The sequence below is a fragment of the Ovis canadensis genome, chromosome 2 (genome assembly GCF_042477335.2).
Source record: "Ovis canadensis isolate MfBH-ARS-UI-01 breed Bighorn chromosome 2, ARS-UI_OviCan_v2, whole genome shotgun sequence".
Lineage (NCBI taxonomy): Eukaryota > Metazoa > Chordata > Mammalia > Artiodactyla > Bovidae > Ovis > Ovis canadensis.
Genome location: NC_091246.1, coordinates 88328983 through 88346106, shown reverse-complemented (window position 1 = coordinate 88346106; position 17124 = coordinate 88328983). Strand labels below are relative to the sequence as shown.

Sequence of the window (17124 nt, the reverse complement as noted above, 5' to 3'; positions counted from 1 at the left end):
GCCTGCAATGCGGAAGACCTAGGTTTGATCCCTGGGTTAGGAAGATCCCCTGAAGAAGGGAAAGGCTACCCACTCCAGTAGTCTGGCCTGGAGAATTCCATGGACTGTGTAGTTATGGGGCTGCAAAGAGTCGGACAAGACTGAATGACTTTCACTTTCAGGCCACGACCCACCTAAGAACAGAGGTCAGATTTTATTTACATTTTTATTTTTAGTGTTTAGCATAATGCTGAGCATACAATAGGCTCTCAATAAATACTTGAATCAATATTTAAGAGTTAAAGGTATACTTCACTGTAAAGAGAGTATGTATCTGGAAACTGGCAATGACTACACTGAAAGGGAAAATACTTTTTACTGTTGGGAAGTTCATTTTTGGAAAAGACCACTGTAAAACATTAAGCAGTATTAAAAATGGTTTATCATTAGATTCATTCATTAGATATTTAAACAATGTGAAAACCACTCAGTCGTGTCTGACTCTGCAATCCCATGGACTATATAGTCCATGGAATTCTCCAGGCCAGAATATGGGAGTGGATAGTCTTTAAAGTTACATTATTAAAAATGCCAGAACTTATGTCTATGTCAGCCAGGTTATATTTAAAGACGAAATTTTTACAGGGGCACCCCATTTTTTATGGAGAGTTCTCTGAATTCTATGCTACCTTGATTCAACTGCAGAGCTTGTTTCTTCAGTAATGGTCTGGTTATGTTTTGGCAAATCCATAAAGTTGATCAGGTCAGGTTCTGCTGAACTGGATATGGGTTTGTGCTCCAAAGGTTCACTTGCTGATGGAATGCTGCCACTTTGTAAACTGTCACCAGAGGTACTTGGTTTCAAGAAAAAGCTAAATATGGACCCGTCCGAAAAAAGAAAGAAAGTATAAAAAAGTCTATAAAAATCCTAGAATCCTCCAAATGTCATCATATTTATAATCACTGTATAGTAAAATACTCACTAATGAATTATACAAATCCATAGAAATACTGCCTATTTCAAACACACACATACACACACTCTTGCTCTCATTCTCTCTTCTTCTCTTGTCTGAAACTTTTCAAATGAAAAGATCTAGAGCAGGTCACTATAGTTCAATACAAGATCCCTTCAGTTTTTGAGAGACACTAAAGAAAGCTATGAAGGAAGTTGGAAAGCAAAATATTTCATTAATTTTTTTAGTTAAAAAAAATAAAGAATAGCATTTTAACATGTATTAACCTATAACTATTTATAATACCCTTCCCCCCGCTTAAGAATCTCCATTTTTGTCTTTAGTCATTCTCTCTCCCCTCTATTAATTCAGTAATTTATTTTCATCTTCTCTCTTTCTTTCTCCTTCTGGGTGGGGATGGGGTGAGAGCTTTGCCTTGCAAGGGACATAAAGAGTGCTTTCTGAAGTCATAATAATGTTCTGTATCTTGATTTGCAGAAATTAAATTTACCTTAAATGAAAAAGAACTATAAATAAATACTGAACTCTTGTTAATGATACGAATGCTCAAGTCCTTGGGGGAAAGGTATTTTTATTATTAATAATATAATATTACTACATATTATTATTACTAATAGGCCATACTGAGAAGCATGCAAGGATTTTAGTTCCCTGACCAGGGCTGAATCTATGTCTCCTGCAAAGCACAGAGCCCTAACCACTGGACTGCCAGGGAATTCCAACCCCCTACCCCCTATCTACATCTTATTTTAAACAAATAAAAATATAAGATGGACTGGTGGAAGGATGGAAGAATAGATAGGTGATAAAGCAAGCAATGTAAATTAACTAAGAATACAGGGGTGGATATTTGGGTGTACTATAAAAAAAAATCTTTAATTAAACTTGGCCATAAGTAGGAATTTTCCATAATGGCATACTGGGGAGGAAGATTAATAATGCTGGTTTATATTCCACAAAAGCTTAAGAAACACAATTAACAAAAAAGTACAAAATTTAAGGAGAATAATTTAAAACTCTATTAAAAGAAGATCTAAAACAGGGAGATACATACCATGCTCATAGGAGAATAATACTAAAGATGTCCAATTCCTCAGAATTAAGCTACAAATCTATTTGAATCCCATGAAAACTTAAGGTGGACTTTTTCTGTGGGGGAGGACTCAAAGTTACTCTAAAGTTTTATATGCATAACCAAATAACTATAAGAAATTTTCAAAGGGGGAACTTACCCTACCAACCAGACATAACATAAATATAGTAATAAAAATAATACAGTATTGACAGAACACAAAACCAGAGTGAGGTATACATAGGAACTTGATATATGATAAAGGTGATACTACATATAATATTAATGAAGGATGTAAAACTGGCTCATTATATGGAGAAAAATAAGCCTGGATCTCTATGATCATATACAAACGTAGACTACAGATGTATTTAAAACCTAAATACCACAGGGAAAATATAAAGGTAACAGAAGAACATTAGGAAGAGATTTTCATGTACTACAGATGGGAATCTTCGGAATCTTGTTTAAAAAGATTTCAAATGCACAAATCATAAGGTGGAAAACTAATACATGATAATAACATCAAAACTGGTCATTTCTCTTCAAGGAATTAACATCAAGAATATTCAAGACAGGAATTCCCTACCAGTCTAGTAGTTGGGACTCTGTACTTCTAGATCAGCCCTGGGATTTCTTTGGAGGGAATGATGCTGAAGCCGAAACTCCAGTACTTTGGCCACCTCATGCAAAGAGTTGACTCATTGGAAAAGACTCTGATGCTGGGAGGGATTGGGGGCAGGAGAAGGCGACGACAGAGGATGAGATGGCTGGATGGTATCACTGACTCGATGGATGCGAATCTGAGTGAACTCTGGGAGTTGGTGATGGACAGGGAGGCCTGGTGTGCTGTGATTCATGGGGTCACAAAGAGTCGGACACAACTGAGCGACTGAACTGAACTGAACTCTCACTGCCTAGGGCCTGGGTTCCATCCCTGGTCAGGGAACTAAGATCCCACAAGTGGCATGGTGCAGCCAAGAAAAAAAAAAAAAAAAAAAAAGAATAGTCAAGACAGATCAACAAGAAAAAGAAAACTAAATACAAAAATGAGTAAAAGCAAGTGACATCTGCAAAATGGCACAGTGGAAAGCTACCTTTATCTTGCCCCTTCAATTTACAAGCAGTAAAACATCAACAATGCAACAAAGGTACCTCTGTCTAATACACTGGAGATTCCCACACACCTGTACATCTAAAGGTGGATGGACTAGAACACACAGCGGAGGCGAAACTGAAGGAGAAGCACAAGCACAGCCTCCAGTCTTGGCTTTCTGCTCTGGCAAGCTGAGTCTGCAGCCTCAGAAAGCCCAGCAGCAGTGGAGGCAAGTGCACACAACGCCAGCTTCCCAGAGGCAGCAGCGCCTGTCACGACAGGTAACTGAGTGGCAAAGGGGCTTTGGACCTCATCCCTCTGGCCACTGAGGAACTCACAACTCTGGCCCCCTGCCCCACCTTCCCACGCCAGTGGAGCCCACGAACCTTAGAAAATCAGATGACCACTACCAGCAGTGGCAGAGCCTGCAACCCAGGGGATTCCAGACAAGGGGGAAGAGCTCATCATCCCAACGCACCAGGTCGTAAGACCCCAGCAACACTGGCAGCAGCGAAGCACCAATGACCCCAAGACCCAAAAAGCAATAACGAGGTCACAAGGCCACACCTCTGACAGAGGCAGTGGAGTGTGAAAGTGCAAACTCAACTATAATAGAGGCAGTTCAGGTAAGAGGATCCAAAGACTTGTGCTGTTAATATACCACCACCTACTGGAAAACAAGAGGCCTCTATTTTTTGACCAGTGGAATTGTCAGAATCAAGCAGAAAGGTGTTCAGTACTTCAAATATGTTGGCAAGGGGAACAACTCATCAAGCATCACGAAGCACCAGAGTAACATGTATCCTCCTCACACACACAAAAAATTACACTCCCCCAGAACCCAAACTTAAAGCTATAAATATTACAATCTAACTGATTAAGATAATGCAAAATAGCTGTAATAAAGAAACTCAGTTAAGCTAAAAGGAAATTCAGGCAGTTCAATCTCAGAAATGAAATTACTCAACAGAGAGAATACTCTATAAAGCAAAGAGTATCTGGGATGACTAGGTATAAGATAGGCTCAAGGATGTATTGTACAACATGAGGAATACAGTCAATATTCTGTAGTAACTATAAATGGAAAATAAAAATTGTATAAAAATAACGATAAAAAAGAAAAGCAAAACTCCCACATAAGACAACACCCGATGACTTGCTATCTCTAGAAGACTCACCTCAGCTCCAAGGACAAATGTAGACTACGTGTGAAGGAAAAGAATATGATACTCCAAGAAAACTGCTGCCAAAAGAAAGTGGGTACAGACCTACCCTTATCAAACTTCAAACCAAAAAAAGGCAATAAAGGACAAAAATGGATAGTAAATAATATTTATCATTTATTAACCTCAGATATGCAGATGACACCACCCTTATGGCAGAAAAGTAAAGAGGAACTAAAAAGCCTCTTGATGAAAGTGAAAGAGGAGAGTGAAAAGGTTGGCCTAAAGCTCAACATTCAGAAAATGAAGATCATGGCATCTGGTCTCATCACTTCATGGGAAATAGATGGGGAAACAGTGGAAACAGTGTCAGACTTTATTTTTTGGGGCTCCAAAATCATTGCAGATGGTGACTGCAGCCATGAAATTAAAAGACGCTTACTCCTTGGAAGAAAAGTTATGACCAACCTAGACAGCATATTGAAAAGCAGAGATATTACTTTGCTGACTAAGGTCCGTCTAGTCAAGGCTCTGGTTTTTCCTGTGGTCATGTATGGATGTGAGAGTTGGACTATGAAGAAGGCCGAGCGCCGAAGAATTGATGCTTTTGAACTGTGGTGTTGGAGAAGACCCTTGAGAGTCCCTTGGACTGCAAGAAGATCCAACCAGTCCATTCTGAAGGAGATCAGCCCTGGGATTTCTTCGGAGGGAATGATACTAAAGCTGAAACTCCAGTACTTTGGCACCTCATGCGAAGAGCTGACTCATTGGAAAAGACTCTGATGATGGGAGGAATTGGGGGCAGGAGGAGAGGGGGACAACCAAGGATGAGATGGCTGGATGGCATCACTGACTCGATGGATGTGAGTCTGAGTGAACTCCAGGAGTTGGTGATGGACAGGGAGGCCTGGCGTGCTGCGATTCATGGGGTTGCAAAGAGTCAGACATGACTGAGCGACTGAACTGAACTGAATGATAAATAATATTCATCAAGAAGACATATTATTAATATATATGCACCATATTATTAATATCTAGCAACACCAAAATATATTAAAAAGTACCAGATCTAAAGAGAGAAACTGACTAACACAGTAAGAGACTTTCTAATACCCCATTTAATACATCAATGGATAGATCATCCAGACAAAGAGGAAAGCAACCTTAAATGAAACCTAAGATCAGAAGAATCTGATAAATTTATATAGAACATTCCATCCAAATGCATTAGAATACACATTCTTCTCAAGTATACATGGAACTTTCTCAAGCATACACCATATGCTGAGACAGAAAACAATGCTCAATAAGTAAATAAAACTTAATAAATAAAAGACTGAAATCATATGAAGTTCTCTTTTCTAATCACAGTGGTACAGAACTGGAAATCAACTATAAGAAAGCTGAAAAAAAATCACAAATATGTGGCTAATCAACAATATGCTACTGAAACATTGGTTTAATGAAGAAATCAAAAGCGAAACAAAAATCTACCTGAAGACAAATGAAAATATGACATACCAAAAATCTATGAGATGCTGCAAAAACAGTACTAAGAGGGAAGTCTAGAGCAATACAGGCCTGCTTCCAGAAACAAGAGAAATCTGAAATAAACAACTTAACCTTACACATAAAGGAACCAGAAAAAGAACAGGGAGTTCCCTGGTGGTCCAATGGTCAGGACTCCGTGCTTTCACTGCCAGGGCCCCAAGCTGGATGCCTAGTCAGGGAACTAAGATCCCACAAATCACAGGGCATAGTCAAAAATAATGTAAGAAGAAGAACAAACAAACCCCAAAGTCAGTAGAAGGAAAGAAATAAATGGTAAAGATCAGAGTGGAAATAAATGAAAGGGAAAATGAAGTCGCTCAGTCATGTCTGACTCTTTGCGACCCCATGGACTATAGCCTACCAGGCTTCTCCGTCCATGGGATTCTCCAGGCAAGAATGCCGGAGTGGGTTACCATTTCCATCTCCAGGGCATCTTCCCTACCCAGGGATCGAACCCGGGTCTCCCGCATTGGAGGCAGATGCTTTAACCTCTGAGCCACCAATGGGTGAGACTAAAATGACAACAGAAAGTATCAGTGGAACTAACAGCTAGTTCTTAAAAAGATAAACACAACAGACAAATCTTTAGCTAGACTAAGAGAAGGCTCTGATAAATACAATCAGAAACGAAAATAACAAAGGGCACCAGAGGAATACAAAGGATTATAAGAATATTTTAAAAACCAGCTATATACCAACAAACAGGACAACCTAGAAGAAATGTACAAATTCTTGGACTTGTACAACCTACCAAGACTGAATCATGAAGAGAAGATTTGAACTGATTCATTGTTAGCACAGTCTGAAGCAGTAATCAAAAAGCCTCTAAAAAACAAATGGCCAGGACCAGGCAGTGTCACAAATGAATTCTACCAAACATCTATAGATTTAATACCTATTGTTTTCAAACTATACTGAACAATTCAAGAGGAGGGAATACTTTCTAACTCATTTTACAAGGCCAACATCACCCAGATGCCAAAATCAGATAAAGACCACACAAAGAAAGAAAACCATAGGCTGGTATCTCTGATGTACAAAGATGCAAAAATCCTCAACCAAATACCAGCAAACCAAATGCAACAATACATTAAAAGGATCATATACCGTGATCAAGTGGGATTTGTCCATGGGATGCAAGGATGGTTCAACATCTGCAAATTAATCAATGTGATACATACATTAACAAAATGAAGGATAAAAAATATGATCATCTCAACAGGTGCAGAAAAAGCAGCTGACAAAACCAGTCATCCATTTATAATAAAAACTCTCCACAAAGTGGATATAGAAGGAATATACCTCAACATAATAAAGGTTATATATGACAAGTCCCCAGCTAACATCATTATCAAAGGTGAAAAGCTGAAACATAACACAGAACTCCTAGCCACAGAAATTAGGCAAAAAAGAGGAAACAAAGCCATCCAATTTAGAAAGGAATAAGTAAAACTCATTGTCTGCAGGTGACATGATTTTCTATCTAGAAAACCCTAAAGAATCCACCAAAAAACTATTAGTAATAAATTAGTGAAGTTGCAGGGCATAAAACCAATAAAAACCTGTTGCATTTCTATATACTAATGAGCTAGCAGAAAGGGGAACTGAGAAAACAATACCATTTACAATCACCATAAGAAGAAAAAAAAATTATAAGTACTTAGGTCAGCAAACAGTTACCAAACTCTCAATTACTTAATGACTGATTATAGATCAGTTAATCTCTTTTCTAATGCCTAGAATTAGTCATTCCACATTACAGAGCACCACTATAAAGGGGCAACAAGTTAAGAGAAGAGTTAAAGTCCCTTTCCTTTTTTTTTTCCTTCCTTTTTTTTTTTTTGGTGGTGGTGGCGGGGGGGAGGCTCCAGAGCACGTAATCAAGGTCATTAAGGCAGAAATATTAAATTAATAACTAATGTTAGAATTTTAAATTTATAATAACTGATATACTTATATAACCTATAAAGTTTAGCTCCAAAAATTAACTATTAATAATAATAATTTGTTAAATAACATGGAAGAACAGCCTCCTACAATATTAGTATTTTCTCTCAAACACTGAAAATGAAGGGGGACAAGGAAAGGAACACCTGGAGCACACATGACTACTTCACTCCTCCGCCTTTTAGAGGGCACTTACCTCTCTAAGGGAGCTTTTACAATACTAACCTTGCAGAGCCTCTCAAGTCTTTAAATTCTATATTGAGAAGAGGCAAGAAGTTGCTTTTACAGAAGGGACAGGCTGTATTCAAATTTGAATCATCTGCCGTCCATCCAGCCATAATTTCTTCATCATAAACTAAAGCGCCACAAACTCTGCACTGTGAACAGCTTGACATCAAAACCTAAGAGCAGAAGAACACCCACACTGAAAACCACTACAGTGAATAGTGGTCTTAACAGTCTTCATACTCTTAACAGTCCATCCTCTTGAGACAAACATAGAATTGTATTTATTCTGTGGTCACATTTAAAATTAATAACAGAACAATTCCTTTATAGGTAAAACTACTAGCTTATTGCCTTGTTTACATAAGACACCAAGGAAATTCAACAAAATGACTTATTTTATTATTCTGTCCATAAAGGTATCATAGAATTCTGTTAAAATGCCACTCTGAAATAAAAATATGTTTACTGCCACTTTATTATGGGCTGAATATAGAACTTTTACCTCCATTGCACAGTTCTGATAGATGCTGGACATGCTGGTGTTTGGAGAAGAACCATGATCTGACTTTTCAAATTCCTGCCCTTTTATGCCTCTTGGAAATGGAAGTTCACCTAGAGAGAAACATCATAACACACATTATGTATGTACTTATTCTCTGGAAATGCATATTTAGGGGGAAATACCATGAAGTCTACAATTTATTTTCAAATGGTTTAGTATCAAAATGTACTTATGTACATTTAACAATAGTTAATTAAATCTAGGTGGAAAATATATGATTGTTCACTATATGATTCTTTCAGCTTTTTAAAGTATTGGAAATTTCTCATAATAAAAAGTTGGAAAAAGTGAATAAAATTACAATTAAAAAAATAACACAGAACTAGGAGATTTCAGAAACTTAGCAAAGAAATTCTCAAACTCTAGTAAATAACTGATTCACCTGTAAAGCTGGTCAAAAATATATATTCTTAAAGTTCCATTCCATAGATTAAGTCTCAAAAGTTTTAGCCTAGGGCTTGGATATTTGTATATACTTATAAACAAATATCCCAGGTGATTCTGAGATACACTAAAGTTTGAGAACTAGTGATACAATCCACAAATATACATAAATAAAAATAAACTCAGTGGATTTCCCAGGCAAAAATGCTGGAGTGGGTTGCCATTTCCTTTTCCAAGGGATCTTCCCAACCCAGGAACTGAACCCACATCTCTGGCACTGCAGGCAGATTCTTTACCACTCAGCCACCAGGGAAGCCACAGTTTGATTCCACACAGTACTTTAAGATCTTATAAAATAACAGTGGTTAATATGGTATGGCTATACACAAATATATCCAATCATCTCGACAAATGGGGCTTACTGTGTGTATGGTACAGGGATAAGAATTATGGGCATATAAATCAGAAGAGGACAATCCTCCCCCTTACCTGGTGAGTAATGCAGTTTTCCTACATCTCCACTGCTGCTACTACTGCCGAGGCTGGTGTTGCTCTGGGTAAGTTCACTGGGGACCAACCCTGAGATACTCGTATTAGGTGATATATTCTCTCCCAAAATATGGTCTTCAAGGCCAGCTGGGAAACTGTAATCTCTATTTGTTTCCTCCTTTAATTGGAAAAAATAAAATCCCACATACATACATAAGATCTTCTCCAATGAGAATATATTTACTCTTATCCTTTCAGAATTAAATTCATCTATAATTCTTAAATCATCACCATACGTTCTGAAACCTTGACCTCTTTCTATTATTTGGAATTTCTCTTCCATACTCTTAAGACATTCAAGCAATGACCTATGCCTCAAGATCATGCTGCGACCCTAGTATATATTAGGACTGTGGGGTTTATCCCAATATTCAAACTATAAAATGAAAGAACTCTAGGAGCTTGCTGCGTCCAATGTAATCAGAGACCCCAGTACAAACAGAGTAAGGGCTTAAGAGTCAAGAGAGCCAGACTGTGATCTTGGTTCCCCATTACATACTGTGATCCTACAGAAATGACTCAACTTCCTTTTTAATTATGTTATCTGAAAAATGTGGGTAATATGAGTACATTAAAATCAGATAATTGTGAGAATTTTTGTTGGCAATATGATTATTCTGAAAACAACCATCTTTATTAGAGGAGTAAAACATGAACAAAGTTCTGAACACTGTAATTGTTGATTAGAGTGACTGTAATGCTTTAAGTGATTGCTGATGCTTTAAGACAGAAAACATTTCACTAAGCAGTTTCCTTTTTAATTTTTGCTTTAAAGAAGATGTATATGCCTTCCTTATTATAAAACTACTTCTGGGTATACATCCAGAAAAAACAGAAACACTAATTCAAAAAGAGACAGGCACCCCAAGGCTCATAGCAGCACTATATAAAATAGCCAAGACATGGAAGCAACCCAAGTGCTTATCGACAGATGACAGGATCATGCAGATGTAATAAACACACATACACACAATGGAATGTTACTCAGTCATTTAGAATAAATGAAAAATTGCCATCTGCAGCAACATGGATGGACTACGTATTATGGCTAGTGAAATAAGTAAAAGAAAGAGCAATGCTGTATGATATCATTCATATGTGGAATCTGTAAGTAACACAAATGAATGTATATACAAAACAGAAACAGACTCACAGAAACAGAAAACAAACTGGCGGTTACCAAAGAGTAAGGGGACAGGGACAAATCAGGGTCATGGATTTAATGCATACAAACTACTTTACATAAAACAGATAAGCAACAAGAATTTACTGTCTAAGAAATAGTATGTGGTTTAAAAAAACTAAGGGAATTAACATGATACAGTATTAACAAAAGTATAGATTTTGTTCAAATTTCACAAAATTTTATGCTAGTGTCTATTATTTGTTTTCACACTTTATTCAAAATTCCATGTTGTATTTAGTTGCATGGAACAGCTTCAGCTACATGCAACAAAGTCTGGTAAACTCTCTTTCATTATTATGTTACAAATATTTTCTAATTTTCCTTGTTATAGCTTCTTTGATACACCCATCATTTAAAAGCAGACATTTAATTCCCAATTACACAGGTTTTTAAAGTATCTTTGAGATTTCTCATTTTGATACTAATATTCTCATTTAAATGCTTTTTTCTCTGCAATCACTCTGTATTTTTTCAGTCTTTTAACTTTAATGAGGATTTCAATGGCTAAGCCAAAGATCTCTCTGGGTAAATGTCACATTCCACTTGAAAATATGTAGGGTATTTTCAAATACCTTTTGATATTGATTTCTAACATAATTCCATAATGGTAAGAGAATAGCAAGGAGAGATAAGAAAGCCTTCCTCAGCAATCAATGCAAAGAAACAGAGGAAAACAATAGAATGGGAAAGACTAGAGATCTCTTCAAGAAAATTAGAGTTACCAAGGGAACATTTTATACAAAGATGGGCTCAATAAAGGACAGAAATGGTACTGACCTAACAGAAGCAGAAGATATACACAGAAGAACTATACAAAAAAGATCTTCACGACCCAGATAATCATGATGGTGTGATCGCTCACACTCACTTAGAGCCAGACATCCTGGAATGTGAAGTCAAGTGAGCCTTAGGAAGCATCAGTACGAACAAAGCTAACGGAGGTGATGGAATTCCAACTGAGCTCTTTCAAATCCTGAAAGATGATGCTATGAAAGTGCTGCACTCAATATGTCAGCAAATTTGGAGAACTCAGCTGTGGCCACAGGACTTGAAAAGGTCAGTTTTCATTCCAATGCCAAAGAAAGGTAATGCCAAAGAATGCTCAAACTATCGCACAATTGTACTCATCTCACACGCTAGTAAAGTAATGCTCAAAACTCTCCAAGCCAAACTTCAGCAATATGTGAACCATGAACTTCCAGATGTTCAAGCTGGTTTTAGAAAAGGCAGAAGAACCAGAGATCAAATTGCCAACCTCCGATGGATCATCGAAAAAGCAAGAAAGTTTCAGAAAAACATCTATTTCTGCTTTATTGACTATGCCAAAGCCATTGACTGTGTGGATCACAATAAACTGGAAAATTCTGAAAGAGATGGGAATACCAGACCACCTGACCTGCCTCTTGAGAAATCTGTATGCAGGTCAGGAAGCAACAGTTAGAACTGGACATGGAACAACAGACTGGTTCCAAATAGGAAAAGGAGTACGTCAAGGCTGCATATTGTCACTTTGCTTATTTAACTTATATGCAGAGTACATCATGAGAAACGCTGGGCTGGAGGAAGCACAAGCTAGAATCAAGACTGCTGGGAGAAATATCAATAACCTCAGGTATGCAGATGACACTACCCTTATGGCACAAACGGAAGAAGAACTAAAGAGCCTCTTGATAAAAGTGAAAGAGGAGACTGAAAAAGTTGGCTTAAAGCTCAACATTCAGAAAACAGATCATGGCATCTGGTCTCATCACTTCATGGGAAATAGATAGGGAAACAGCGGAAACAGTGGCTGACTTTACTTTTCTGGGCTCCAAAATCACTGAAGATGGTGATTGCAGCCATGAAATTAAAAGATGCTTACTCCTTGGAAGGAAAGTTATGACCAACCTAGACAGCATATTAAAAAGCAGAGATACTACTTTGCCAATAAAGGTCCATCTAGTCAAGGCTATGGTTTTTCCAGTGGTCATGTATAGATGTGAGAGTTGGACTATAAGAAAAGCTGAGCACCGAAGAATTGATGCTTTTGAACTGTGGTGTTGGAGAAGACTCTTGAGAGTCCCTTGGACTGCAAGGAGATCCAACAAGTCCATCCTAAAGGAGATCAGTCCTGGGTGTTCATTGGAAGGACTGATGCTGAAGATGAAACTCCAATACTTTGGCCATCTGATGTGAAGAGCTAACTCATTTGAAAAGACCCTGATGCTGGGAAAGACTGAAGGGGACGACAGAGGATGAGATGTTTGGATGGCATCACCGACTCAATGGACATGGGTTTGGGTGGAGTCCAGGAATTGGTGATGGACAGGGAGGCTTGGCGTCCTGAAGTTCATGAGGTTGCAAAGAGTAGAACACGACTAAGCAACTGAACTGAAAGAGGACAGATTCTGTACGCCTTCAATTACATTAGACCATGAAATGTTTGCACCTTGTTTTATGTCGCTGGATATGTTCCAGGGTCTCCTGGCTTACAGTCTACGGAAACTTGAAAAGAATTTGTATCCTGTTGTTGTGTGAAAACCGTAGAAATCATCATTATCTTCAATTGGTTCATAGTGCTTTTCAGATCTGCTCTTCCCTTCTACTTTTCTATTCATTCTATTAATTTTTGACTGAAGTTTGATACTGAAACTCTATTTAAAAATCTTAATTTATCTACCTAAAAATAATTGTATTATACAGTGGAACTATATATAACTTTGTTTTATAATTTTCCAAGTCTCCTGTAAATGTGTTATGATACTATAAAAAAATGTAACAGTCTACAAAGTATGCAAAAATTAAAAGGAAAACAACAAAAAGAATTTACTGTCTGTAACAGGGAATTATACCCAATATCTTGTAATAACCTATAATAGAATATAATGTGCACTATGCTGTACACCTAAGACTAATACAGTATTATAAAATCAACTAATGCAGTATCGTAAAATCAACTTAACTTCAATAAAAAGTCAGCAGCTTTACTTATGCAGTATGAAATCTACAAATTGAGCTGTAGAGTGACTTTTGTATCTTAAAGAAATAACAGCAGCTAAAGTTATTTAAAAAGTGAAGTGACATATGTAGAACAGACTGGTGGACACAGTGGGGGAAAGAGAGGGTGGGGCAAATTGAGAAAGTAGCGCTGACATATATATGCTCTCATGTGTAAAGTGTAACTAGCAGGAAGCTGCTAAGTGACATAGGGAGCCGGCCTGGAACTCTGTGACAACCCAGAGGTGTGGCGGGGAGCAGGGGGAGGCTCAAGATGGAAGGGAGATATATATATAAAATATATAAATACATAAAATTTATATATAAATTATATAATTATACATATATAACATATATAGTATATGTAACTATATATATATATCCCCTCCATCTTGACCCTTGCCCCACTCCCGTCCACACTTCTAGGTTGTCCTAAATTGCCAGGCTGGGCTCCCTGTGTCATCTAGCAGCTTCTTGCTAGCTATATATATACATACACATATATATGTGAAGTGAAAGTCACTCAGTCGTGTCCAACTCTTTGCAACCCCATGGACTGTATGTAATCCAGGGAATTCTCCAGGCCAGAATACTGGAGTGGGTAGCCTTTCCCTTCTCCAGGGGATCTTCCCAACCCAAGGATGAAACTCAGGTCTTCTGCACTGCAGGCAGTTGTTTACCAGCTGAGTCACAAAGGAAGCCCAAGAACACTGGAGTGGGTAGCCTATCCCTTCTCCAGTGGATCTTTCCGACCCAGGAATCGAACCAGGCTCTCCTGCATTGCAGGCACATTCTTTGCCAACTTAGCTATCAGGGAAGCCCAAATATATATATAAAAAAACACAGTGACTCACAATGATGTATGTACATCAGAGACCACCACAACATTATAAAGCAATTATCCTCCACTTAAAAAAAGTGAAGTGATATGCAAATACAACATGGCATTATTATTAGATCAATTAATAATCAATTAATTAATCATTAATTCTTTCAACTAAATAGACAATGTGTTAGCTTAGACTGAGCTGTGGAATTATAAAGTAGTCCTGATATTCTATTTCTTCATTATTAAATTCCTTACATGTATACTTGAGTCATTTCAAGAAAGAAGTAGGATATGCATGTTTAAAGATATTAAAAAACAAAATTACCAGAAAACTCTAAATAATAATTCATATATTAAAAAAATACTCCAAACACTGCAACATCAGGGAGAGGACACACATAAAGCACTCTCACCTCGTCATCTGAGTAGCTGTAGGCAGACGCTACAGCTACCCACATCTTACTGGCTACTGTTGCTGCTTGTTTCATGCCAGATTTTAGCACATCCATCTTGGGTCCTGAGAGGATATTGTCCAGCTTTAGCCCTGACAAAGAATTTACCACAGAACCCAACGAGCCATGCGGTGAAGAACGGACCAGTGCTGATAAAGAAGTTGAACGCTCCTTAGGACTCCTGGAGGGAGTCTGTTGCTTGAGATGCCCCGTCAGAGTTTTAGACCGGGACACTGCAGGGGAGCCCGTTTCACTTTCAGGGCTCTCCTGTGCTGGTGGACCATGATCTAAAGGGAGGCTTGATCTCCTCTCTAAAGAGTGAACAAATGCACCGGTAGCACCAGACTCTCTGCTCCCCTCTCCATGGAGTTCCATACTAGTGGACTTGCTACCTAAGGGACTCTTTAGATTCATATAGCTTTCGATTTCATCAGCTAGATTACGTGCAATAACTGGAGAAAACAGCTTCTCTTCTGAATCAGTTTTTTCTCCTATACATTCAGTGGCTAAAAGCGACAAAGGATCTAGGCCAGTTTCAACATCTTCCCTCTCAACAGCTTTAGCAACACCATACAAGCTATTTCTCTTATTTGCTAGATCTCTGGATCCTGCTTTCGAGTCTCTGGACTGATCACTATCATTTTGTAGACTGTCACACGTATCCTTTGTCACAGTAGCTTTAGCTACATTTTCATCAACCCCAGGTTCCATCAACTCTTGGCTTTCCTCAAGCATCTCTAACACCGATGATCGGTGCTCCGAATCCCAAGTGCTTTCAGACACACGAGTCCTAGTGTCAGCGGGATGGCAGCTAATACTCCCAAAGCTGTGGGCTCTTGCATTATGGAGTGGAGAAGTCTTAGGGCTTGTCAGTGCTGTGAGAATCTTGGCGTCTGCTCCCATCATGATAGCCACTTCACTTGAATTCAAATCCAAACTGCTCTTCTTAAGTAACATTCCCGCTCGACTTTCAGAACTAAAACTACAGCTTCTCTCTGGAAAATGCCTTTGTCTTTTTTCTCCTCTGTCCCCATTCTTCTTGAGATTAATAACTTCACCAAAGACGGCATCTTCAACTGGATCTTGACTAGAAAATAATACATTTGATGTACTACCTAAAAAGAGAAAATACAGTATTAAAAATACATCTATTTTCTGATGTAACTTTTATTAAAAAAATGTTTTTTCCTGATTTTTGAAAGTGAGAACATAGAGTAAAAGATTCAGAAAGGTTAGATGGTATACAGAAAAAGTCCAAAAGCACTGCTTGACCCTGTGTTTTAAGAACATTTTAATGTCTAATATGTCTTTTATCCTCTATGCATATACATACACATTTTAAGAAAAGATCATGTAATATATACTGTATAAACCTGTATTGTTCACTGACAGATATCACACCTATTAATAAATATAATCTATAAACATGTTTTATATTTTAAGAGTTTTACATTCAACTTAAGAAATACATTGTGTTAAACAGCAGACCTAAAATGAAACAGCAGAGCTTGTATGCAGGTCAAGAATCAACAGTTCGAATCAGACATAGAACAAAGGAATGGTTCAAAGCTGGGAAAGGAGTACGTCAAGGCTGTATATTGTCACCCTGCTTATTTAACTTACATGCAGAGTACATCATACGAAATGCCAGGATGGATGAATCACAAGCTGGAATCAAGACTGCCAGGAGAAATACCAACAACTTTAGGTATGCAGATAATACCACTTGAATGGCAGAAAGTGAAGAGGAACTAAAGAGCCTCTTAATGAGGATAAGAGGAGAGTAAAAAAGCTGGCTTAAAACTCAACATTCAAAAAACAAAGATCATGGCATCTCGTCCCACCATTTCATGGCAAATAGATGGAGAAACAATGGAAATAGCCACAGACTTTATTTTCTTGGGCTCTAAAATCACTGCGGATGGTGACTGCAGCCACAAAATTTAAAAACGCCTGTTCTTTGGAAGAAAAGCTTTGACAAACCTAGAGAGCATATTAAAAAGCAGAGACATCACTTTGCCAACAAAGATCCATACAGTCAAAGCAAACTATTTCTAGTAGTCATGTACAGATATGATAGTTGAACCATAAGGAAGGCTGAATGCCAAGGAATTGATGCTTTCTAATTGTGGTGCTGGAGAATTCTCTTGAGAATCCCTTGAACAGCAAGGAG

General features: G+C 37.9%; 1 protein-coding gene across 3 annotated transcripts in view; it reads right to left on the bottom strand.

The window, feature by feature from the left end:
* DENND4C (DENN domain containing 4C) overlaps positions 1-17124 on the bottom strand; it is a 112769-nt gene that overhangs the window by 15938 nt on the left and 79707 nt on the right. For all 3 annotated transcript variants that reach the window (XM_069576643.1, XM_069576644.1, XM_069576645.1), the window contains 5 exons: positions 14913-16066; positions 9449-9626; positions 8516-8625; positions 8011-8186; positions 669-851 (listed from right to left, as the gene is read on the bottom strand). In XM_069576643.1, the coding sequence (XP_069432744.1) occupies positions 669-851; positions 8011-8186; positions 8516-8625; positions 9449-9626; positions 14913-16066 (1801 nt within the window). The remainder of the gene's footprint in view (positions 1-668; positions 852-8010; positions 8187-8515; positions 8626-9448; positions 9627-14912; positions 16067-17124) is intronic.